The 26,436-nt window shown below is 37.4% G+C and overlaps 2 protein-coding genes and 1 pseudogene across 2 annotated transcripts in view; 2 read left to right on the top strand and 1 right to left on the bottom strand.

The window, feature by feature from the left end:
* Taf4b (TATA-box binding protein associated factor 4b) overlaps positions 1-25,188 on the bottom strand; it is a 138,489-nt gene extending 113,301 nt beyond the window's left edge. Inside the window, exons 1-5 of the mRNA XM_027935756.3 lie at positions 24,716-25,188; positions 10,837-10,982; positions 9,740-9,847; positions 4,446-4,607; positions 4,225-4,347 (exon numbers count right to left, since the gene is read on the bottom strand). Of these exons, the coding sequence (XP_027791557.2) occupies positions 4,225-4,347; positions 4,446-4,607; positions 9,740-9,847; positions 10,837-10,982; positions 24,716-25,055 (879 nt within the window). The 5' untranslated portion in view covers positions 25,056-25,188. The remainder of the gene's footprint in view (positions 1-4,224; positions 4,348-4,445; positions 4,608-9,739; positions 9,848-10,836; positions 10,983-24,715) is intronic.
* On the top strand, positions 2,686-2,786 carry LOC114093062 (U6 spliceosomal RNA; annotated as a pseudogene).
* On the top strand, positions 2,757-3,737 carry LOC139702224 (small ribosomal subunit protein uS8-like). Its single transcript, XM_071602829.1, has 3 exons — positions 2,757-2,762; positions 3,208-3,580; positions 3,712-3,737. The coding sequence occupies exons 1-3, from the start codon at positions 2,757-2,759 to the stop codon at positions 3,735-3,737; spliced, it is 405 nt and encodes a 134-aa protein (XP_071458930.1).
* Positions 25,189-26,436: the final 1,248 nt, after the last annotated feature.

A 26,436-nucleotide genomic window follows, 5' to 3' on the forward strand; every position in this document is an offset into this window, starting at 1 on the left:
AAAACAAATAAAACAAACTCCATTTCTATGAAGAAAGCAACTGATAGTATTTATTGTTAATGATAAAAATTAAAGCTCCCAAGACAAAATAATAATTTGTTTGTTCGTTCAGTACTGGGGATTGAACCCAGAGATATTTACCCACTGAGCCAAATCCCTAGCCATTTTTTTGAATTTTAATATTTATTTTTTTTTAGTTTTCGGCAGACACACATCTTTCTTTGTATGTGGTGCTGAGGATCAAACCCAGGCCGCATGCATGCCAGACGAGCGCACTACCGCTTGAGCCACATCCCCAGCCCCTTAAAAAAAAAAAAAAAAATTGTTTTTAGTTTTTGGTGGACACAATATATTTATTTTATTCTTATGTGGTGCTGAGGATCAAACCCAGTGCCTCATGTATGCTAGGCAAGTGTTCTACCACTAAGCCACAACTCCAGTCCCATCTCCAGCCCTTTTTTTTATATTTTGTTTAAAAACAGGGTCTTGTTCAGTTGCTTAGGGCCTCACTAAGTTGCAGAGGCTGGCTTTGAACTATGTTCCTCCTGCCTCAGCCTCCCCAGCCACTGGGATTACAGGCATACACCACCACCCATGGCATAAATTTGGAAAAATATATAATGACTTCTCCTAGCCTGATAGCTTTCCAGAACTTTAAAAAAAAAAAAAAAAAACTCTTGACAAGATCATTTGGGAAATTAATGAACATGATATTTGGTATCTTAAATAAAGTATGTGAAAACATCTGGAAGATCTGTATAACATAACTCAATTAGTCAACATTTTCCAAATGACCAATGCATACTATTACAAAAACCAGTCACTCTCCTAATACTCAACAAAATAACACATCACAAAGTAAAGTAAATGTAGAAGCAGGCCTGAGAATCCAACTTCCTATTATTTAAGTCAGACATTAAAAATATTTACAAAATGCAAAGCAATGTCATTTTTCTCAATTTTGTTTTGAAAACTACAGCTTTTATTTAAATGTTATTTATGTGAATATATATAAAGGGTTTATTATTATTTTAAAATAAATATAATTTTAAAACCTTTCTGTTTTAATTTCAGGTCCACAAAAAATAAAATCCCTTGAGGAGTCCCCAGTTTTTAAAAATATACAGGCATCCTGCCAGGTACAGTGACACATACCTATAATCCCAGCAACTTGGGAGGCTGAGAAAGGAGGATATCAAGTTCAATGCCAGCCTCAGCCACTTGGTAAGGCTGTAAAAACCTTATTGAGGGCTGGGGCTGTAGCTCAGTGGCACAGCATTTGCCTAGCATGTGTGAGGCACTAGGTTTGATTCTCAGCATCACATAAAAATAAATAAAGGCATGCTATCTACAACTATATTAAAAAAATAAAAAATTTTATTGAGACCCTGTCTCTTGGGCTAGGGATATAGCTCAGTTGAGCGAGCTTGCCTTGCATGCACAAAGTCCTGGGTTCAATCCCTAGAACACCCACACACACACACACACACACACAAAAAAAAAAAAAAAAACACGGAGACCCTGTCTCAAAAAAATTAAAAGGGTTAGGGATGTGGCTTACTAGCAAAAAAGTGTCTAAGTTCAATCCCTAGTACCTGCATGCCCCCAAAAAAGAATATACAGCTATCCTGAGGCCCAAATGTTTGAGAACTATTTATCTTAAGTTAGAAAGAATATTTGCTTAATTCCTAACTATTGTTATCTGTCCACAAAATTCACACAAATCTTTTGCATTTAGAAACATTAAAATGTTTTATGGGATCTATGTTCTTTTTCATTACAACTCTCCATCTAGGACATTTCATTTCTGAGGAACAAGTCATATTTACTTTCAAAACTAAAATACTTTGAAAAGGAAAAAGCAAAAACCCAATGTTTACTTTTCAAAATGTACTCAAAATCATTCAAAGTATAAAATTGTTCATATGACTTAAATTTCTAAATATATAAAATTAAAATACTTTCCCAACTGAAAAACTAACTTTAAATATGCTCTATTTTTAATGCCTGATAGGAAGCATTTTTAAAAGTCATAAAGAAGACATCTGAATAAACTATGCTTGTTTTCCTGGACAATATTTGAAAAAAACATATACTGGGAAAAAGTGACCACATTTATATAATAAATACACAAAAATATTAATTATTTGATCATAGAAAACTGTAAATTATGAACAGTTTAGAAATCCAAAATAGGGGGCTGAGGTTGTGGCTCAGCAGTGTAGCACTCACCTAGCACGTTTGAGGACTTGGTTTCAATCCTCAGCCCCACATAAAAATAAATAAAATAAAGGTATTGTATCCAACTGAAACTAAAAAATAGATATTAAAAAAAGAAATCCAAAATAATGTTTACCTATTATATTCCCAGTATATGTCTTAAGCACAAATGAAATATATGATAATTTCTACTCCATCCTATATTATATGGAGTATTTTACCTGAAAGAGGATATAAAAGATCAAAAATGTATAATATGGTGGCTAAAAGATACTTGGCACTTGTAGAAACCTCAGAAATGATCACATTTACTCTTCTCATCTTACAAGGAAACTAAGGCCTAAAAATGTTAATTAACTTCCACAAGTCCTACAGCTTGGTGTTTGGAAGTATGAGAAATTAATTTCATCATTTATTGATAGCTGGCTTTCTGGCACTCTGCAATTCTAGTGACATTTTCCATGGTTGCTTTGGTAGCACATATACTAAAACTGAAATGATAAAGAAATTAGCAATAGTCCCCACACAAGGATGACATGCAAGTTAGTGAAGCATTCTATATTATAAAAAAAGGTTTTTTTTCCCTAATGAACCAAAGAGTCAACCTCTCCAAGGCCTTTTTTTTTTTTTAAGAGAAGGGAAACAAGGCTGGTATAGACAAAATAATATGTATCAAAATATCATGTTATATATGCATCTTATATATGCAAAAAAAAAAAAAAAAAAAAAGCAGTATTAAGAAAAGGAATGCAACTGGCAGAGTTGTCCCAAGCCTGTAATCCCCGGGGCTCAGGAGGCAGAGGCAGGAGGATTGCAAGTTCAAAGCCAGTCTCAGCATTACAGTGAGGCCCTAAGCAACTTAGATCCCATCTCAAAAAACTTTTAGGAAGGGCTGGGGATTTGTCTAAATTTTATCATCATTACAAAGCTTTTAAGAAGTAAAACCAGCCCCTCCCATTCTCTTTCTCCATCTTTCCTTGCCACCAGGTAGTGTGCATGAATGTACAGACCCATGCTCTCAAGAGCATCAACAATGCCAAAAAGAGAGATGAACACCAGGTCCTAATTAGGCCATGCTCCAAAGTTACTGTCCAGTTTCTAACTGTGATGATGAAGTATGCTTACACTGGTGAATCTGAAATCACTGATGATCACAGATCTCAGAAAATTGTTGTGAATCCCAAAGGCAGGTTAAACCAGTGTGGAGTGATCAGCCCCAGATCTGATGTACAGCTCAAAGACCTAGAAAAATGGCAGAATAATCTGCTCCCATTCTGTCAGTGTAGTTTCATTCTACTGACAACCTCAGCTGGCATCATGGACTATGAAGTATCAAGACAAAAACTTTTTCACACATGGGGCTGGGGCTGTAGCTCAGTGGTAAAGTGATTACCTAGTACATATGAAGCACTGGGTTTGATCTTCATCACCACAAAAAAATTTTTAAAAATAAAGAATTTGTTTTAAAAAAAATTTTTTTTCACACTGTAGGGAAAATCCTGGGATACTTTTTCTAGGGATATAAAACAAATACAAATAAAATGCCTCAATGGACTCAGCATCTTAAAAAAAATAAGAAGAAGAAGATGCAAAACCAAGGTTTATCAAGAAGTACCTTTAAAATAACATCATTAAAAATATAGAGAGGGCTGGGGTTGTAGCTCATTGGTAGAGTGCTCTCCTTGCATGTGGAGGGCACTAGGTTCAATCCTCAGTACCACATGAAAATAAAATAAAGGTATTGTGTCCATCTACAACTAAAAAATATTTTTAAAAATATATAGAGAGGGCTGGGATTGTGGCTCAGTCGGTAGAGTGCTTGCCTCGCATGTGTGAAGCACTGGGTTCAATCCTCAGCACCACATAAAAATAAGTAAATAAACAGAAGTATTGTGTCCATCTACAACTAATAAAATATTTTAAAATATAGATAGATAAATAAATAGAAAGATACTTCCAATTTTCAACAGATAAACCTTGCAAGATTTTATAGTACTAACTTACCAAAAGTTGTTCTACCAGCTTCTTCACATTCTGCCCCATTTCTGGAGACTGTGATCCACTGCATGCCAGTTTTATTAACATTGCCAGGAAGTTCTTACATTTCTTCACGTTTTCTAGCATTGTCTACATATGGAAAAATAATCACAATTGTTAGCTAGCAAAGAAGAATCAAGAACAATGGTAAGGAACTGCATTAATGCAAGGTGCAAGTGAGAGCTCACCGGAGAAAGATCAGTCTGAGCAGCTGCTGAATTCTCTGCTTTCAGATTAGGTTCATTTGAAGGGGTAGATGATGATCCCACACTTGAAGTCTTCAAGGTAGATACAGTACTTGCCGGCTTTACAGGAGTAACTGTGACAACATTGGTTGGCACAGCCACAGACTGAAATTAAATTAGAAATGCATTACTATGATACCTAAGTGGGCATCTCATTTCACCCTTATCAGTCTACAAATGAATCTTGACATCTTTGCTTTTATGTGATGCTCTAATAGTCTACGGCAATGTAATGATACTAGAAGAGCTCTTAATTCTACCAGATCTGGGTTACATTCTCATCTACCTTCCAACTCTTCATTGCCACCTACTGCAATATTAAGTATAGGCAAGTTATTCTCCTAATCCTGATTACTATTTGAAAAAAAAAAAAAGATAATAATGGTACTTACTCTTCTAGGGTTGTCTGGAAAATAATACAATACAAGCCCTTAAAAATATTATTAATGCTTCTTCCAAAGTATATGAAAAAACAAGTCTTTATATGAAAACAAAGAATTTCCTGTCCTGCTATTTTCTTTCTCTTAAGTATAAAGCAGAGTGATCTACTGATTATCTTATATTCAGATATGCTGTTTTTATATAGACATTAAACATAAAAATATTACAAAATGTGATATTATTTTCACACTGAAAAGAATTTATTTTTTCTACACTATATCAGAATGAAGTGTGACTCTAGCACCACCTTCAGGACAAAAATTTTACTATAAGAAATCATGAGCTGGGTAAGAACACATTGAAATAAAGCAACAGTTTTATTTTTAAAACAAACACTAAAAGTTACATGTTGTAAGAAAAGTTTGAGGGGCAGAGGAGAAAGAATAGAATTCATAATTCACACATAAAACTAAATATTGCATCATCATTTTAATCTAAATGCTTGTGTTCTACAGGCATACAACATAGAAAGGTCAGGTTGCTATTATCCTCTACAAAATTTCTTTCTATGATAGTCAAGGTAGCTCAATCTGAGTGACACCAAAATTTTCCATTTGGGAAAGAGCGGCACATATATCAGACAAGAATGTTTTGAAGGTAAAAAATGAGAAAGAAATTTAAAAGTGCTGATCAATGATGAGGACTAGAACTAATGATGTAATGGTAAAAAGAGATAAAAATTAAAATTACAAGTAAATTAGTAAAATTTTATTAAACATCAGAGAAATCCTCACAGGCAACATCAAAATGATGTTGATCTTATTCATACCCTTAATTCTGCACTCCAGGGACAAATACTGTGCAGATTCTTCTAGAAATTTTCTAATTAACATTTAGGTTTATAGACAGTAAATAAGATTATTTCTTCAGAGTCTACCTTATAATCAGGCACAAACTCTCTATAATACTATATTTAAGAAATTGTCACTAGTATCACAAAAATACAAAAGTGTAATCTGGAATTCTAGCTACTGATTGTGATGGCTTTTGATGACTGATGGGAAGGGTATCTCCGGGAATTACTGTCCCTCTACCTTATGAAGCAAAATGAGGTCCAATGAAATGTGAGTTCAGGAAAAGTATCCTACTGTTTGTGAGTAGTAGACTTACTTAAGGCATTTTACTTTCCTTGTCAATAATTCATCCTTTCTCTAAGCTATAGTTCCTAAAGGGCCCACATGTTAAAAACTTGGTCCCTAACCCATGGTACTATAGGGAGATGGTAGAATCTTTGAGAGGTAGAACCTAGTGGGAGGACTTCCAGCCACTGGGAGTGTGCCCTTGAAGGGAATAAATACTGAGGCACGCTCCTTCTTCCTCTTTTTTGCTTCCTTGCCATTAGGTGAACGGGCCTCCACTCATGTTCCTGCCATAATATACTGCACAATCAGTCATGGACTGAAACCCCCAAAACTGTGAGTCAAAATAAATCTTTCTTCTTTTTAATTTGATTTATCATAGTAATTTGTTACAATAATGTAAAGCTGACTAGCACATTCCAGCACAAATCTGTCCTTAATGATCCTTTCTAATATAGGTACTACCTGTACCTTAAAGGATACATGTACCTTCCATGCCAATCTCATGTATTAAGGGACACAGTGAAGTATAAAATCCTGGTCTTCTCATCACAGTATTGGACAGCTGTTCTTAAACTCAATCATAATTCTACCTTAGACTCAATATTCTACCAGCCAAGGATATTTCCATTCTTTGCAAGACTGGATTACACTGATTAGGCATGTCTTGGGTACAAAAGAGAAAAAAATAAAATATGTGAATAGAATTTTTGTGAAAAGAATCTGTGTGAAAATCAGTTACACATAGAGCTAGTAAAATGAACTATATTCAAATTTAGCAGACCAAATTACATTTCAAGAAGGGTCATTTTTTGTACCTATGTGAGGTTGTTCATATTGAATTAGAAATTCTAATTTTAAATCAAATTATTTGCACATTGACATTCTAATCTGACAACTAGCCAACATATCTTCATCTTTAATATAACATACAACTGAACATTAACTGTAGCGCCTCAGAAGGCTGAGGCAGGAGGATCTAGAGTTCAAAGCCAACCTCAGCAACTTAGAGAGGCCCCATCTCAAAATAAAAAAATAAAAAGGGCTGAGGATATGGCTCAGTGGTTAAGTAACTCTGAGTTCAATCCCCATATCCCCCCCCAAAAAAAAAAGAACACTAAAGATTTCAAATTATTTTGTGTGTTATATTTACTATAGTGGAACATTTTTAACAATGTCTATCTAGGGAGAAAGCTCCTGATAAAAGGATGTTTGTGCTGCAACTACTGATGGATCCCCAGTTCACTAATGAATTACTCCCTAAAGGTAAGGCAGAAGACTGAGGAGACCTTGTCAGAGAGACTCTGGGATCTGATAGAGATGTTCCCTAAGAGGATATGGTCCACAGTGAAAGCCACTTTTGATCTTTCCCTCTTTGTGTCTCAAAAAAAATGTACAGGTTTTCCAGGGAAGCCTTGCAGACTGGGACCACTTTCTTTATGATCCTGGTTCTTCCTGTTGTATTCAAGACTAAGACACTGCAAATGGAGCAAGAGCAGCAATGGCAGTAGCAGCAGATACACTTAGGGCTGAACACAAGGCTGTCCGTAGGAAGGTGAGGAGCTATACGTATACTTCCTTTCCTGGAAAGAGCAGATTATTACTGCTATAGTTGACCTGTCTTTGAAAGAAATGTAAAATTCAATTATGTTTGGACTGCTGATTACTTAGTAAGGCTTTTGTTTCTTTTTTTAACTTTGGCACACTGATCTAAACCTGGTAGGAAGGATTCTAACCTAATGGTCTCATGAAGAGACTCCCAATTTGCATGCTGTCCTATTTTTTCTTGTCCTCATTCTGATACCAGAGAACAACTGTGCAGATGGTTATTCCAGCCCTGGCTACCCTACCCTTTCCAGTAAATTGCTCCGAACTAGAAGATCTCCTCACTACCCCACTATAGGGTAGAAACTCATGCCCCGTAATGGGAGGGAAGGATTCCTGACCATTAATGACTTTTTTCCCCTTATAAACAATGGAGATTTGGGGGCTGGGATTGTGGCTCAGTAGTAAAGTGCTTGGCTAGCACACATGAGGCTCTGGGTTTGATCCTCAGCACCACATAAAAATAAACTAAAGGTTTTTGTGTACACCTACAACTAAAATTTAAAAAAAAAAAAAGAAAGAAAGAAATGGAGGGGCTGGGGTTGTGGCTCAGAGGTAGAGTGCTCATCTGGCACATGCGAGGCCCTGGGTTCGATCCTCAGCACCACATAAAAATAAATAAATAAAATAAAGGTATTGTGTCCATCTACATCTAAAAAATAAATATAAAAAAAAAGAATAGAGAGATTTGTTGGGGAGGGACATGCACATAATATAAAAATGACAAAGTGCATTACATCTGTAGTGTAAAGAACCAAGATTTTCAATGTATACTGGAGAAAGGGGAGGCTGATGGCAACTTCAGCCACAAAATGGGGACAATGAGGATTATGAAGAACAAAGCAGGGGCTCATTTCCTCTATACATTTTGACTATTAGACCTATGTGTAAAAGCAGGGGGGGATTCACTTTGTATTTGAATATTAAAATTTATTCCAACTTAAGAAAAAAAAAAGTATAATTTTGGCTCCCATCCTTTACCTCTTCCCTTATTTTCCTTCCTTTCTCCTCTCCACCCATGCTCTCTTGCCACCAGATCCCTTCTGCCACGGGACTAGGCCCTTCCCAGATGCTGACATCATGCTTAGACTTCCCAAACTCCAAAACTATGTGTCAAACTTTTGTTCATTATAAATTATTCAGTCCGTGGCATTCTGTTATAGCAGCAAAAAACAAACTCAAACAGAAACAAAGACAAATATTGGGATGAATCCGCACAGATTCCTCAAGGATGAGAGTCTGTCCATGCTACCAGGTAACTACCAAGACCAGCATAGTTGGTAGTTAAGAGTGAGGATAATCTAAAATAGAGGGAGAGAGAGATTATTACTATCATCTGCAGCCTAAGACCCACTGAAGCAGTGGGACTATAGTTCATCCCATTAACCTATCTTCTTTGTTTCCTCAAGGAAGTAACCCAGTAGAATCCCAGAACCATTGGTCTCTGAGGTGTATACCTGTCTAGTTCTCCACTTGGAAATACATCCAAATGAGGTAACAAGTAGACTAGGATGAATCATCACAAGGAAACACTAGTATTGTTCTAGCTGCTGGGGGAATGTAACTGGACAGCTTCCACCTGACAGGTCCATTAGGTTTCCCTCTGATACAGAGAATCACCTTGTTCAAAAGTACAATGTTTAGTGAGTCCACATCCAATGACTAATCCCAGGGCAGGAAGTAAGGCCCAGCCAACCATGTTGGCCCACAGTGAAACAATACTGATAAGCAGCATTAGCTCCAAAGTTCTCCACCAGGTTGACTCAGGTTTCCCCGGGTCTACATCTAGTTTATACTCACTCTCTCCTTCCCCTTCACAAGTATTGATCCCTAATAAATATCTCAAACACCAAATTCTCTAAGCACCTGCTTCTAGAGACTATGATATAAGGCTATTAGGTGAATTTGTATTAATACATTTAGTAAAAATGTATCCAAAAATACATTTTGTTGTTTCCTATACCTCTAACAGTCCCCAGTTTGATAAGTGTCAGCTTTATTAATGAATTGCCCTCTTTGACGTCACAGAATCAACAACTTACACATATGACAGGAACTAGTGAAATAATAAAGATGAGAGAATGACATGACCACACATAATTCACAACTTACTTGTACTGAGGAAGGGTTCGAACCAGTGGTTGCCACAGTAGTTCCTATCTGAGCCAACTTTTTAACAGGTGTCACAGCCACTTTCTTGATTAATTGTGAGCTAGAATTCTTGGGGGTGAGGAACAAGATAACACAAAGCCATCAGTATAAGTAATTTAAAATCAATCAAATTATGAAGAACATTAGAACACTTTACCATAGCAAATTTGTTATAACTGGATTTATAACCTTATGGTTTTATACACATTCTATACTGTAACCTTACTGATCAGCCAGGCATGGTAGCACATGCTTGTAATCCCAGAAACTCAGGGGGCTGAGGCAGGAGGATGGAAAGTTCAAGGTTAGTCTCAGTAACTCAGCCAGGCCCTAATCAACTTAGTGAGACCGTGTCTCAAAATAATATATAAAAAAGGGCTGGGGATGTAGCTCAGCAGTAAAGTACAGAGTATGGTTCAATCCATAGTACATCCCCCCAAAAAAGATTCTGTCACACCAGATAGGCTTCAGTTATATAGAAAGATTACCAAGTACTTAAAATAAATCATTTCCTAATAATGCAAAACTAATGAAATATGGTAGCAGACTTCTATATTTTTAACAATAATTTCTGTAAGGTATGAATAAAAATGAATACTACAAATATTCATTTATATACTATTTCACCACAAATTAAAACTGAAGCAGATGGTTATTTTCTTTCAAGATGCAAAATGCCCTTTGAACATATCCTTTGAGGACTATAAAATCTTTTGAGTACAAAGATTAAATGTTCATTATTTTAACAGTTATCAAATGACAAAACCCAAAAAATATTGATTAAATTAGCATATCGAAAGAAAGGTGTTTAATTTAAAAAGTTGAGCAGAATCATCTCAAATTATGTTTACTGGCAAAGATAACAGGTGGGAAATGAGGAAGCTTAAGATATATTACAGGGGAGGGTCTGGGGTTGTGGCTCAGTGGTACAGCACTTGCGTAGTATGTGTGAGGCACTAGTAGGTTCAATCCTCAGTATCACATAAAAATAAATAAATAAAAAATAAAGGTATTATGTCCATCTACAACTAAATAAATTTTTTAAAAAGATGTATTACCGGCATTGTACAGATTTTGACTGTTTGAGCATTTGTTGGTGCTGCTGGCCTTGCAGCTATGTTACTTGTGGTCTCAGCTCTTGTAATGGCTTGCTGAGGAGATACCAACATCAACTGACCACTGTTACTTTTGATCAAAACTGTTCCTATAGTTAAAAAAAAAAAAAGACCTCAGTTAAAAAATAAAATAAAACATAACCATCACATATTGTCTTTTCCCATTTTAACACTATAAAAAGCTCTGAATAAGTACTTGGTATATAATAAATTCCATATCCACTAATTATCCAACAAAAAAATGATAAAATGTTTTCATTCAAGTTATTTAAAACATTTAAAATCTAAACATTTGATAAAGATACTCCTGAAGAAGACAAAATACTTTTCTTTGATATCAAAACTATAAAGCTGTAGTAAATAAGATGGTATGATAACAGCACAAGACCACAAAGCTGACTAAAGAAACAGAATAGAAAACCCCAAAATAGGTGTATAAGGATATGTCATACAGGTTGAGTATCTCTTACCCAAAATGCTCAGGACCAGAAGTACTTCAGATTTTCTAACTTTTTTAGATTTTGGAATATTTGCATAGACTTAACCAGCTAAACATCTCTTTCCTGAAAATCCAAAAATCCAATATGCTCCAAAATCCAAAACTTTTTGAACACTAATATGAGACTCAAAGTTCAGATTTTATATCAGAGGCTCAACCTAAATAATATTTTCCCATGAGACTGTACACTCTTGAGAACAGAAGTAACTATTCAATATGTGGCCAATTAGTTGTCTTATGGGAAAGATGAAATTGGACACCTATTTCACACACATTCACTAAAGCCCTAGCACATTAAGGAATATAAAGGTAAAAATAAACAATTTAACTCTTAGACAATGTGGAAAAATATCTTTTAATTTGAGATAGGGAAAGACTTCTTAAATAAGTAGAGCTTAACACATTTAATTATATTAAAAGAAATTCCAATTAGCAAAATTGGAAAAAAAAAAACATAAGACACAAATGGACATAGTGACACACACCTGTAATCCCAGACAAATTTGAGTGGCTGAGGCAGAAGGATCCCAAATCCCAGGTCAGTCTCCTCAATTTAGTGAGACCCTGTCTCAAAATTTAATAATTAAAAAGAGCTGAGGATGTAGCTCAGCAGTAGATCTCCCTTGCTTTTAATCCCAGTCCCACCAAAAAAAAAAAAAAAAGATAAGACACAAAATGAAATACTGGGTGCAGAGGTGCAGATCCGCACTCTCAACAGCTCAGGAGGCTAAGGCAGAAGGATCATGAGTTCAAAGCAGCCTCAGCAACTTACAGAGGTCCTAAACAACTTAATGTGACCCTGTCTCAAAATACGGGCTATAGACATGGCTCAGTAGCTAAGCACCTCTGGGTTCAATTCCTGCTACCCATAAAAAAAGACGACGACAACACAAAATAAAATATACTCAAAGGACAACTATTCAAAATGCACAAACAAATGCCAACAATAGGGAAAGTTAATTAAGACCCTGGTGAGATATCACTTTTTAATTGCCTAAGTGCTAGCGATACATATCAACAGGAACACTATCAATCTTATTTGGTGGTAGGATAATTTAATACAATTACTTTGATCAACTTTATATGACTGCCAAATTGATTTTCATTTGTACATCCTATAATCCATTATTTCTAACCTAAAGAAATTCTTGTCTATAATACAAGTAACAATAAATATTAGCATACATTACCAGTAGGGCTGCAAATTGGTGTAACCACTCTGGAAAACAGTATGTAGATTCCTCAGAAAACCTGAATGAAACCACCATTTGACCCAGTTATCCCACTACTCAGTACATACTGAGTAGTACCCAAATGACTTAAAATCAGCATACTATAGTGATGCAACCACATCAATGTTTATTGCAGCTCAATTCATAATAGCTAAGCTATGGAACCAGCTTAGGGGCCTTTCAAATGGATAAAGAAAATGTAGTATAGATGGTGGAAGGGGACCTTCATCGTTATACAAAATACATGTATGAAGATATGAGAAAAAAAAAAGAATAGTGTTCCCTTAGATTAGGTAGAGAGAAGTGATGGGATGGGAGGGGAGGGGAGGGGAGGGGATGGGGGATAGGAAGGATAGTAGAATGAAATAGACATTATTATTACTGTGTGTATATATATGACTGCATAACCAATATGATTCTGCAACCTGTACACTCAGAAAAATGAGAAATTATATCCCATCTGATTCAAATGTATGATATGTTAAGGTCATTGTACTTCATGTGTAACTAATTAAAACAAAAAATTTTAACAAACGGGCCAAGGACCTGAACAGACACTTCTCAGAGAAGGATATACAATTAATCAACAAATACACGAAAAAATGCTCACCATCTCTAGCAGTCAGAGAAATGAAAATTAAAACCACTCTAAGATACCATCTCACTCCAGTAAGATTGGCAGCCATTATGAAGTCAAACAACAACAAGTGCTGGCGAGGATGTGGGGAAAAGGGTACACTTGTACATTGCTGGTGGGACTGCAAATTGGTTCAGTTTGGAAAGCAGTATGGAGATTCCTTGGAAAGCTGGGAATGGAACCACCATTTGACCCAGCTATTCCCCTTCTCAGACTATACCCAAAAGATCTAAAAAGAGCATACAACAGAGACACAGCTACATCAATGTTCATAGCAGCACAATTCACAATAGCTAGACTATGGAACCAAACCAGATGCCCTTCAATAGATGAATGGATAAAAAAAAAAATGTGGCATTTATACACAATGGAATATTACTCAGCACTAAAAAATAACAAAATCATGGCATTTTCAGGGAAATGGATGGCATTAGAGCAGATTATGCTAAGTGAAGCTAGCTAATCCCTAAAAAACAAATGCTGAATGTCTTCTTTGATATAAGGAGGGCAACTCAAAACAGAGCAGGGAGAAAGAGCATGAGAAGAAGATTACCATTAAACAGGGACGAGAGGTGGGAGGGAAAGGGAGAGAGAAGGGGAATTGCATGGAAATGGAAGGAGACCTGCACTGGTATACAAAATTACATATAAGAGGAGGTAAGGGGAAAGGGAGAAAAAAAACAACGAGAGAGAAATGAATTACAGTAGATGGGGTAGAGAGAGAAAAAGGGAGAGGAGGGGAGGGAAGGGGGATAGTAGGGGATAAGAAAGGCAGCAAAATACAACAGACACTAGTATGGCAGTATGTAAAAACGTGGATGTGTAACCAATGGGAATCTGCAATCTGTACATGTGGTAAAAATGGGAGCTCATAACCCACTTGAATCAAATGTATGAAATATGATATGTCAAGAGCATTGTAATGTTTTGAACAATAATGTATATATATAAAAGAAAATGCAGTATAAATACACAATATAATATTACTCAGCCATAAAGAATGAAATTATGGTGTTTGCTAGATCTGGAGATTATCATGCTAAGTGAAATAAGCCAAACCCCCCCACCCCAAAGAAAAACAAAGGTCAAATGTTCTCTCTGATATGTGGATGCTAATACACAATAAGGGGGAAGGAACAGAAGTTCATTGGATTAGACAAAGGGGAATGAAGGAAACAGAGAAGGGATGGGAATAGGAAAGACAGTAGAATGAATTGGATATAACTTTCTTATATTCATATATTCTGCCACGCGACCAGCGCGAGTTTCATAAAAGAAGGTTCGATGCATAAGAAATTGCTAGTGAGTTTTAAAAGAGACAGACTCTCATTTACCTTTAACCCCAGCTCCAAGATGGCTTCTCCTAGCTCCCGCCTCCAGCCACCTAATGCGGTGGTGAGGTTTACAGAAGAGACTAGTGAGAGAGGGAAAGCATGCCAGGGAGTTAGCTTTTATTGGGGAACAAAAAATTCAAGGGAAAATTCCATCCAATGAAGGTTAAGGGAGGCAGCATCCCAAGGTCAGGGCCGGTGATTGGGTCTTCAAGTCAGTGGCCAGGCACGCCTCTGCACGGACAAGCCCTGAGACCTGGGAAAGGGTGTGGGATGGCTTTAACACCGCTGTGTCTAAGCGCCTCTTACCCAGCCAGGGAGGTAACTCAAATCACGTGCGAGGATGGCCTCCCACAATATATGAATACAGGACCAGTGTGATTCCACATCATGTTCAACCACAAGAATGGGAAGTTATACTCCATGTATATATGTCAAATTCTTGTCCATGTTAATAGAGACTCAAACAAAACATTCAAAGCTGGAGTTCTACTTCCAAGTGTAGGGCCAAGTGTGATGGCACACGCCTGCAATCCCAGCGGCTCCGCAGGCAGAGGCAGGAGGATCACCAGTTCAAAGCCAGACTTAGCAACTGCAAGGCACTAAGCAACCAATGAGATCCTATCTCTAAATAAAATACAAAATAGGGCTGGGGATATGGCTAGGTGGTCGAGTGCCCCTAAATTCAATCCCCGGTACCCCCCACAAAGCACGCGCGCGCACACACACACACACACACACACACACAAAAGAGAAACAAGTATAACTGTTGAAAACTATTTAAAAACAACCATTTATAAACTTTAGAAATTTCCCTAAAGCATACAGAAAGTGACTAGACAATTATTAAAGAAGATCTATCAAAAATTCAGCAAGAATATTAAGAATCTGTGGCATCTAATTATGATCCAAACCCATTCCCATTCTTAGCACAGAAACTCCACACTGTGTCAGTTTAGTCAAGAACACAAGCCTCCCTCTTGCCTAAGCTCCCAGTCAAAGGCCATGGGATCTTCCTGGGAGGAGCAGACCCCAACATTTCCCATCCCCAACTACACAGTGAAGAAGATAAAGTTTAAGCCACACAAGAAGTGTGTGACTCCCGGCTCCCTTCTTTGACCCATAAAAGAAGGCTCTACTTCAGGGATAGCATAATGAGAAATACTTGGGCACCCATGACCCTAACCCCAACCCTTTCAGGGTAGTTTCAGAAACCACCTGTGGGAGGGACTAGATGTCAGATTTAATGTACAAAGATTTCACAGTAATCATTATAAATATGTTCAAAGGACTAAAACCATACTTGGAGAAGGAATGTATGATGATATCTCAAATAAAGGCTATCACTAGAAGCCAGGAGCACAGGTGTTGCCTGTAGTCTCATCTGTGTGGAGGCTAAGGCAGGAGGATCACCTGAACTAGGAGTACAGTATATCAAAACCATACTGTGCAAAGGACATGACTTCAGATGGTAGCTTGTTTTCACAGGAACAAATGAAGAAAACCAGAAAAGATAAGACGGTAACATAGCAAATGTTAAAATAGATCCTTGCTCTCTTCTTTCAGCATATTTTAAAGACATAAAATTACATGAGATAAATATAACAAGATATTGTTGGGTTTGTAATATATCTGAATGTAATAGGTAGAGCTATAATAGTGCATGTGCACACACACACACACACACACACACAGAGGTAAGAGGAAAATAATAATATAATAAATGTGAAATATATTCCAAGATACTATAAGCTTTATAATGACAAGATAAAATTCAGAAAAATATCTTGAAAAAAATTACAGAGGAGGACTGGAGATGTAGCTCAGTGGTAGAGTGTTTGCATAGCACATAATGAGGCCCTGGGCTCAATCCACATAACTGCCAGGAAAAAAAAATTAGAAAGGAAAAGATACACTAGAAAATATCCATTTATGCAAAATAAGGCAAGAAAGAAAGAAAGGAAGACAAGTGTGCCGGCGCATGCTGTAAACCCAGTTATCTGGGAGGCTAAGGCAGGAGGATAGCAAGTGAAGGCCAGCCAGGGCAACTTAGTAAGACCCTGTTCCAAAATGAAATTTTTAAAAAGGGCTGGGAATATAGCCAGTGGTAGAACAATGCCCAGCACGTATGAGGCCCTGGGTTCTATCTCCAGCAACACACACAAAAGGATCAGAGAAATAAAAAAGAAACATAAAATAAAACTAAATGGCAGACCTAGGTCCAACTATACCAATAACATCAATATATAAATGGATGAAAGAATCCAATCAAAAGACAAAAAGTATAGGGCTGGGATTTTAAAAATTCAAATATATACTATCTACAGGAGACACACACTGAATTCAAAGATGTAGAAAAATTGAAGAAAAAAATATATACATACAGTAGCAAACATAAGAAAGCTAGAGTGGCCATACTAATATCAAACAAAATAGACTTTAAAAAAACAAAAAAAAAATCATTGGAGACTTAAAAAAGAAAAAGTTTATAATGATGAAGGGCCCAATAAATCAAGAACCTGTAACATTTTAAATTTATATGCACCCAACTACATAACCTAACATATGAAACAAAAACTAAGGTAAAATAAATTTCTTGTAGATGACAGAAGGATGATAGAAGATGAGGGCTGATACAGCTCAGCAGCAGAGTGCATGCCTAGCTTGCACAGGCCCTGACTGAGCTCAACCCACAACACTGCCCAAAACAACACACACACACACACAAATAACAAAAGTTGGCAACAGATTAACAAGGACATCAAAGACTTAAAAAGCACTGTAAACAAACTAAACCTAACACAAATGTATATTATACATCACCCAAAGATAGGATTTTTTTAAGTGTGTACAGAATACTCTGCAAGATACACCACTCACATTAAGACAAAAAACAAGCCTCAATAAACTTAAAAGAATTGAAATCATAAAATGTATTGTCTCTAACAATAATGAAATGAAATTATAAATCAGTAACAGGAAAATAAGCAAAGAAACTCCCAAATATGTAGATAATAATAGACAGTACACACTTATGTAACCAAGGGGCCAATGAAGAAATCACATACACACACACACAAAAAAGGAAAATACTTTAGATGAATGAAAATGAAGTCATAACATTCCAAAACTTACGGGATTAGTTAATGCGGTGTTTAGAGGAACATTTATAGTTACAAATGCCTATCTTAAAAAGAATAAACTCAAGTAACAACCTTTTGTCTTTAGACACTGGAAAAAGGAGAGCAAAATAAAAACTAAAGCAAGCTGAAGAAAAAAGTGATAAAGATAGAGCAGAGGGGCTGGGTTGTGGCTCAGCGGTAGAGCGCTTGCCTGGCACGTGCAAGGCCCTGGGTTCAATCCCCAGCACCACATAAAATAAGTAAATAAGGGTATTGTCTACAATTAAAAACAAAATAAATGTTTTAAAATGGTAGTGCGCTTGCCAGGCATGCAAGAGGCACTGGATTCAATTCTCGGCACCACATACTAATAAATAAAATAAAGATCCATCAACAATTTTAAAAATATTTTTAAAAAAAGAGCAGAGGTGAATAAAATAAAGAACAGAAAAACAACTGAGAAAAATTCATTAAACCAAAAGTTGGCTGTTTGAAAAGATCGACAAAAATGACAAACTTAAAATGACTAAGAAAAAAAGAAGACTCAGAAACCACTCAAATCAGGAATAAAAGACAGGGCATTACTGCTAAATTGGTAGAAATGAGGAGCATAATATAGGGGAGACTATGAACATTTGTAAACCAATAAATTAGAGAATTTCAATGAAATAGACAAATTCTTAGAAACATACAAACTACTGAAACTGATTCAAGAAGAAATATTGTGAATAGATTTCTTAAAAAAACAACATACAGGTCGGGGACACAAAGCCTTTCTTTAATATAAACACATGTGTTGCTCATTAATATACATAGATGTGAGGGTCTCTTCTGAGATCCACACAAAAGTAGACTTCTTTCATTTCCAGACAAAGAATTAGATGCTGCTAACATATTCTAAGTTGTTTTCTTCCTCAGGGACCATGGACCCAATTCCTTTAATTTTTCACATGTCATAGTTTCCTTCACTGAACTTAAAGTCACTTTAATTTCCCTTTTCCCCTCATTGTCTAAATTAAGTAAATGAAAGAAAAAAATCAAATCAATAAGTTTTAACTTAGGTTGCTATTTGTTATAGTACATCTCCCTATCCTTCATTTACACAGCTGATTTGCCAAAGCAGAGCTTTTATTTATCTCCATTAAATTTCATTTCTATAAGTAGACTAATAAAAAGCTGGGCACGATGGCCTCTACCTGTATGTAATCCTAAACCTCAGAAGTTTTGGACAGGAAGACTGCAAATGAAAAGACAGCCTCAGAAATTTAGCGAGACCCTAGACAACTTAGTGAGACCCTATTTCAAAATATAAAATATAAAAGGCTGGGGATGTGATTCATTATTAAAGCGAGTTCAATTCCCAGTAACAAAAGAAAAAAAAAATAGACTAATCAGATGTCAGGTGATTTCTACTTCTTTTTTATTTCCATATTTGCTATTGGAAATCAGAGTGTTGAAAAGAAGTCAGCCTAGAGTATCTATGGAAATTCAGGAAATGTATTCGTTTTCCAGGAGAAAAATTAGGCCTACGTTATTTACTATTGTATCTATGGTACTTGGCATAAAACCAACCCAGTTAGTTGGTGCTGAAATGTATTAGTAAGTAAAAAATTCACTGAAAGCTTTATTCATAATGCCTTAACTCAGAATCTCCATTTATTTATTTATTTATTATTTTTTTAAGAGAGAGAGAGATAGAATTTTTTTAATATTTACTTTTTAGTTTTCGGTGGACAACATCTTCGTTTGTATGTGGTGCTGAGGATCGAACCCGGGCCGCACGCATGCCAGGCGAGCACGCTACCGTTTGTGCCACATCCCCAGCCCCAATTTTTTTTAATAAATATTTTTTAGTTATAGCTGACAATACCTTTATTTTACTTATTTATATATATGTGGTGCTGAGGATTGAACCCAGGGCTTCAAACATGCTAGGTGCTACCGCTGAGCCACAACCCTAGCCCCAGAATTTCCAATTTTTCTTATCTGTCCCAACAAAGACACACATCACAACCTAAATACAAAATTGTCTGGCTTACATTTATTTTTTTTTAACAATAATAACAAAAAAGCAACCTAAGCAGACAATCAGGAAATAATTAATAACAGATTCAAAATTAAACTTTTGAGTTTGTAATAAAATTGTCACTATGCAATGGTAAGTGAAAATGAGGATATAAGGATGGCATCATAGAATTCCAGTTATGTAAAATCAGAAAAGGAATGCATACATTCTTTTTCCCAAAGAGACTAAAAGTTTTTGAGAATGAAATGTACTATATCTTGCTTACAATGATGGCTGCACCTTTATCAAATTTTTCAACACCCACTATAAATAGGTTCCTTTATTTTTTAGTAACAAAAACTATACCTCAATAAAGCTGACATTTAAAAAACAGAGATTAAAAATAGACTCAAAGTATTTTGAAGGACAATAATTTTTCTCTTTTCCAAATTTCATACAACAAAAATAATTTTCTAATGTCCCCCCAGCCAAAATGGGGGTGGGTACACACTGAGATTATTTAAAGATAGGTTTTTTAACACTGTTGAGAATTTGGCGGATGCTGATAAACAGCAACCTCAGAGTACTGAGAACCAAATGCTATGCAGGGGGCTTGGGACACAGCTCAGTTGGTAGACTGCTTGCCTTGCATACACAAGGTCCTGGATTCAAGAAGGGGCGGGGTGGGGGGAGGAAGGAAGGAAAGAAAAGAAAAGAAAAGCAATCCCCAACAGCTATGCAGGTTCTTGAAATATTCAGAACATTCCTAATATACCAGTGTTCTCCATAGTTCTGTGACATGCAAGCCCTGCTATGTACTATTTTACTTACTCCTTCTGGTACTCTAGGAAGAAGTCTCATTTTAGAAGTAAGAATCTGACATGAAGAATGAGGTTAATAAACTTGCCAAAGACCACAAAGCTATTAAGTGGTAGAGCTAGAATTCAAACCCCAGTCGGTTCACTCCAAGGGCAATGTTCTGTCCTTTATTGTACACTCCACTACTTTTCCCAAGAGGCTACTCCCTCAAACTCCTTGTTATCCACAAACTTCATTAATACACCACCTAGTCTTTACTCTGTGATCCTACACTGAATCTCTGGGCTACTAAATATTATATGCCTACTTGACTTCAAGCTAAGAGCCCTCTTAGGCATAGTTAGTTATTCATATAAGTAACAAATCCATATCATACTCTCACTGTCCAGCCCCTGTTTCTCTACAAAGTCTTCATTCCCTCACTCAGTTAAAAGGCTCAACTACTACTCTTATGATTAAATCTGAATATGACTTCTTAGATTCTCTGGGTAGCTTTTTTAAAATTAAATATTAACATTATTGATTATGTGTTTAAACATTTTGGGCGTAAAATTGGCAATACCTGTTGTAATTTATCCTATAATTATATATGTACAAAATTACACAAAAACATACAAAGGTATTTATTACAGCATCACTGTAATCACAGAAAGTACACACACAATATCAATGCCTAAGAATAGGGTAGTGGTCAAAATAATAATACAAAGAACTACTCCTATGCAGTTGGAAAAAATAAGAAATATTTACAAATACTAACAATGAAAAAGGCACAGTAAAATTGTTAATACTCTAGTGACAAGGGAATTACATTTCAGTAATTTTTAAAAACATGAACAGACAATGCTTTTAATCAGAATAAGCTAAGAAATCAAAACCCAACACACTCATAATTGTGATGCCCCTCAGCATCCTAGGGGCTCGAGCCCTATTGCTCCCTACTCTCTCCATGTAGATCTACCTTCAAATATTTAGCTGCCTTCTCTAAGCCAAGTAACTTTACTAGACCCTAGAAATAATAAAGTGATAAGGTGTTATAAATTCTAAGGAATTCATAATCAAAAAAGGAAGTAATAATAATAAACTAGGTATTTTAATAAAATAAACTAGCCAGGCACAGCGGTGCACTCCTATAATCCTATGTTGGGGCTGAGGCAGGAGAATCGCAAGTTTGAGACCAGCTTCTAGGCAACTTACAGAGGCTCTGAGCAACTTAGTGAGATCCTGTCTCAAAAAAAAAAAAAAAAAAGGTTGGGGATGGAGCTCAGAGATTAAGCAACTCTGGATTCAATCTCCAGTACCAAAAATTAATTAAAAGAATTAGTAACAATAATAATAAATAATATATGGTCTTGAAAGTACAGAATCTGAGTGGGACAACCTAAAGAATTTCCAGCAGTTTCTACGGAGAGGATGACAATCCATAGAAAAAATAATGCCACTGACACTGTGGCTATAAACTGATTGTACAGCCTTTGGAATCCACACAGGGGACGGCACCCTGATTTCAACCAAGTCCAGCAGCAGCAGGCCAACTATGCAGTTGATGATCCTATAGGCTATATCCCTTTGATAAAGCTAAAGTGGAAACAAACAAAAAAGCTAAAGTGGAAACAGCTTATCCAGCTTTTTCAAGAATCTGAGAAAGAAGATGCAAACTCTATGCCCCGCCTCAGCATGAAAACAACCTCAAATGCTTCACCAGTATGACAGTCATGTTGAATTTATCACAGTTTATGATATAAAAGAAGCAATTAAGTCTTTATTTATCTCTTTCACACAATTTGCAGAAGAGATATAGAATACCAAAAAGAGAAGGGCCACAGTTGGGTCTAAAATTCCACATGCTCACAAAAAAAGACTGAAAATATTATCAAAACTCTTTCATTTCCTGACAATGCCCCACTTCACACACACACACACACACACACACACACACACACACATATTATTTCCAGCCCCTGCTCCCTGGAAAAATCTGTGGTGCATATGTGTATTTTTTAAAACCAGTTCTGCTCAGAGGAAATGAACAAGAAATCAAATGCTTATTCATTACCTTAGAAAATTAAGAACTGACATATATTGAGAAATAAACCACTAATCCTCAGTACAGAAGAGAAATGGTGCAGGATTCATAACCTAAGTTACTTTAATCAATATTTCCATTAAATTTTTCAACTACTGGTTCTTATGCTACATATCAGTTGAAATTCTCAAAAGCAGGACTTTAAAATACCTCCCAACCTCCTCTGTAAGCTCATAATTCCTAAGAACAAACTGTCTCCTCTCTTCTCGGGGGTTTCTCTATGGTCAATAGTATAAAATATTTTAGTATTATGATATAAACATATTTAAACTGTGGACTTAGTTTGCAGCTACTCAACTCAAGCAAGTTTCAGTTTTGGTTTTTTGATGTATAAAACAGAAGATTAGCCTCTAAAATTCTATCTCACCTTCAGCACTGATACTCAATGAGGCATGTTGTAAGAAAATGTGGTTAAGTATAGTGATGTGGAAAGAGTACAGATCTGAATTCAAATCCCTTGACTCCTATAAATTGCCTGGCTTTGGGCAAATTATTTACCCTTAGAGACCTCTTTCCAAATTTACTACTTACTTAGTACAGCCAATGAATAAATAATAATAATAATAATAATAACAATAATAATAATAATAATGTATTTAAATTGCCTAGCACAGTGGGACCTCAATAAGTGATTTGTTCTAACTCGTCAGCAAGTTTTCATTCTTGACAGTTTTTCTATTTAACATTTTTTTCTGACCATTTCTAAACAAACTTCAGTGACTAGGCAGGAATTTATATTTTAACAAACTAGGGAATAATTTCATTCAAACATACTCATAACTACTTTAAGATTACATGATGGATGATAATTTAGAACTAGCAAATAATGTAGCCAGTGCTGCACACAGCCTTAACAAATGTAGGGACCTCGTGTACTATACAAAAGGAAAAAAAGCATTTCATTAAATGTGAAGAACACAATCTGCCCATGATGTTTTTGACCAAATAGAGCAGTAGCTACAAAAGGAAAAAAAAAAAAAAAGTCACTGTCCTTTTGCCACAGGATGCTAAAGTAATCTTTTGAATCAATGCTTCCACTTCTTTACCATCTAAGTCAAGATTATGAAAGTTTCTCTGGGCTCCAGGGATTTTTTTAGAGCTACCAGATCAGAGATCCAATTTTTTAAAAAATATTTTTTAGTTGTTGATGGACCTTTTTTTAAAAAATTTATTTGTATGTGATGCTGAGAATCGAACTCAGTGCCTCAAGCATGCTAGGCAAGCACACTACCATTGAGCCACAACCACAACCCCAGAGATCCAATTTTTGCTAAGCAAAATTAATAGAAGACAAATTCCAAGAAACTTTGGATTGAGGAGAGACAGAAGGTAGAACACTCAAATTTCACTCAGCACATTTACAACATGAATTATCATAAAGCAAAACCTTTGAGTAAATCTTGAAAAACAGCCTGACAAAGTAATAAGCCCTAGGATAAAAAGCAAATCCTCATTATCAGGATTCGCACATCCCTTCAAGTATAATAATCGCGTATCTCTGATCTATTTGTCAACTCTGGAGCTTGTTCCCCAGGAGAGGAATTCTTCTGACCGAAAGTTAAAATCATTACATATCTGAAGGCTGTGCGGGAAGCAGCATTTGTTTTCTGATACCAGAAAACTATAAACTTATTCTGACTTGCTTACATTTAAAATTCTATTTCAGTCATACCCACGAGAACTTTTTAAAAAGACTTCTTTTTGCAACATAATCTAAACGTGTGAAAATATAAACTGATCCTTTCTTCGCGTGAAAATTAACTTTAGCCATCCCTAATCTCCTCTACCTAGGCACCAGTGCCTCAAGAGCCCTCCTGACAGCTTTGACAGAGTCACTTAGGTGAAAAGATTCTCTCCTTAAATATAAAATGCTGTAATGACACAAAGAGGTTTATATTTGATTGTAAAGCCAAATCACTGCCCAAAAGGCTGCTTCCTGGACACTCACTGCAAAGTCAAGATTATGAAAGGTTTTCTTGGTTCAGAGTTTTTGAGAGCTACCAGCAGGAAGGAGCAATTCGGCGCTGCGACGATTCCCGAAACACTGCAGGCAGGACCCAAGGGTAAGGCTGGAAGGAGTGATCAACCTACCTGGAGGAAGCTGCAAATTAGCAGGCAACTGGATCGTAGTGGCGCTGGGGGCTTTCACGGTGACGATCTGGGGAGCAGGCAGCCTAGGGCCACTGAGTTTAGGAACAGTACTGACAGGAGCTACTTTGGTCACTAGGGTCCCCACGGGGGACCGCAGAGGCTGGGACGCCGTGGACTCCACGCAGACACTGACAGGAGCCTTAGTCACGGCGCCCAGGGCCACCGGGGTGCTCTCCACCCGGACCGGCAGAGCCCCGGCAGGGGCCATAGTCACGATCCCCGAGGCGCCCCCAACAACCGGAGGAGCGGCACCGGACGATTCGCTGAGGCCCGCGGGCATCCCCCCCAAAGGATCAGCGGCAGCTGCAGCGCTGCCGTTCCGGGAGCTGAGGTGAGCAGAGGTTTGACACGCCGACTCCAGCGCAGTTCTGGCTCCACAGCATCGCTGGGGAAAGGCTCGGGGGCCGCGGCAGAGAAATCGGTGGTGGGCGCGGGCTAGGCAGCAGCAGCCGCGCGTCCCAGATCTGCCTCCCGTCCGCGCGAGCCGGGGCAGCAACACCCGCACAGGCGCTTGCCGCTTCCTCAGCAGCACTCACACGTGCGCCGGCTCAGCCCGGCGCCTCAGCCTCCGATCCAGCTGCAGCTGAGCCCGGACGCACAGCTCCCGGAAGGGCGTCACTCGGGCTCTCACTTCCGAGCCTAACTGCGCGGTAGTTCCCCCGCCAGAAACTTCAAAACTACAGACCCAGAGCAGCACCGGAGCCCCCTACGCGCGCTCCGGACGGGCCGGCTGCGCGGACACGCCAGCCATGTTTATATAGCCACGCGGAGACCTCGCGCAGGCGCCCAGGCCGCCGCCGCCACCCCGGGTTTCCCCGGAATCCGGCTGCCTGATTGGCCACGGAGCGGAATCGCGCTCTTGACGTCATGAGGGACGGCTCGAAAGGGCGTTAGAATCTTCCCCAGAATCGGGAGGATGGAGGGGCAGGTTTTTACCTAAAGCTTGTCACGTGTGAGGGGCAAACTGCGGCCTCCGCGGTCCTCTCCTAGGTGTCCGTGCGAACAAGAAGCCTAAACTAGATTTTCCCCCACGCTTTTTAAGGGAAAAATGTAGAGGACTAGTTTTGGAAGTGTAATTCATCAAGAACTCAGTCGCACTTCTTCAGGGTTTCTCTGCGGCTTCACGCAAAAGCGTCGCTAAAATTAACATTGAGGTTGGCATTATAAAAATAAGAACAGTGTATAATGTTATCGTCCGTAAAACGTGCTAATTTTCATATCGCTTTCGAGTAGAACTACCTAAAATCTAGAACTACTTAAAATCTAAAATGAAAATTTTGTTTCTTCCTCTCTGCTGCTTTATATATGCCTCTGTCATCTCTAAACTTATTTAAATTGTATGCCTGTCTCCTAAGAAACAGGTCAGTGACTTTTGATTCTCACACAAATTCTAAGATCTTAAGTTCTGTCAATGAAATAGTGTTCCTTGAAGGAACCAATACTAAGATTCAATTATGGAAAAAAGTGCCCCTTCTTAAGGTAGTCAGAGAAGATGCCTTGGTTTCAGACCTTTGTCGTAATAGTGTATGTTTGCAAGATATAACTCTATCCTGAAGGAGATTTTGCAAGTAGACAGGTGCTATGCTGGGAAATGTGTTCCCCCAAAGTTCGTATGTTGAAATCTTATGGTATTAGGAGCTGGGGGCCTTTGGGAGGCAATT

This window comes from Marmota flaviventris, chromosome 16, assembly GCF_047511675.1.
Source record: "Marmota flaviventris isolate mMarFla1 chromosome 16, mMarFla1.hap1, whole genome shotgun sequence".
In the NCBI taxonomy this organism is placed as follows: Eukaryota; Metazoa; Chordata; class Mammalia; order Rodentia; family Sciuridae; genus Marmota; species Marmota flaviventris.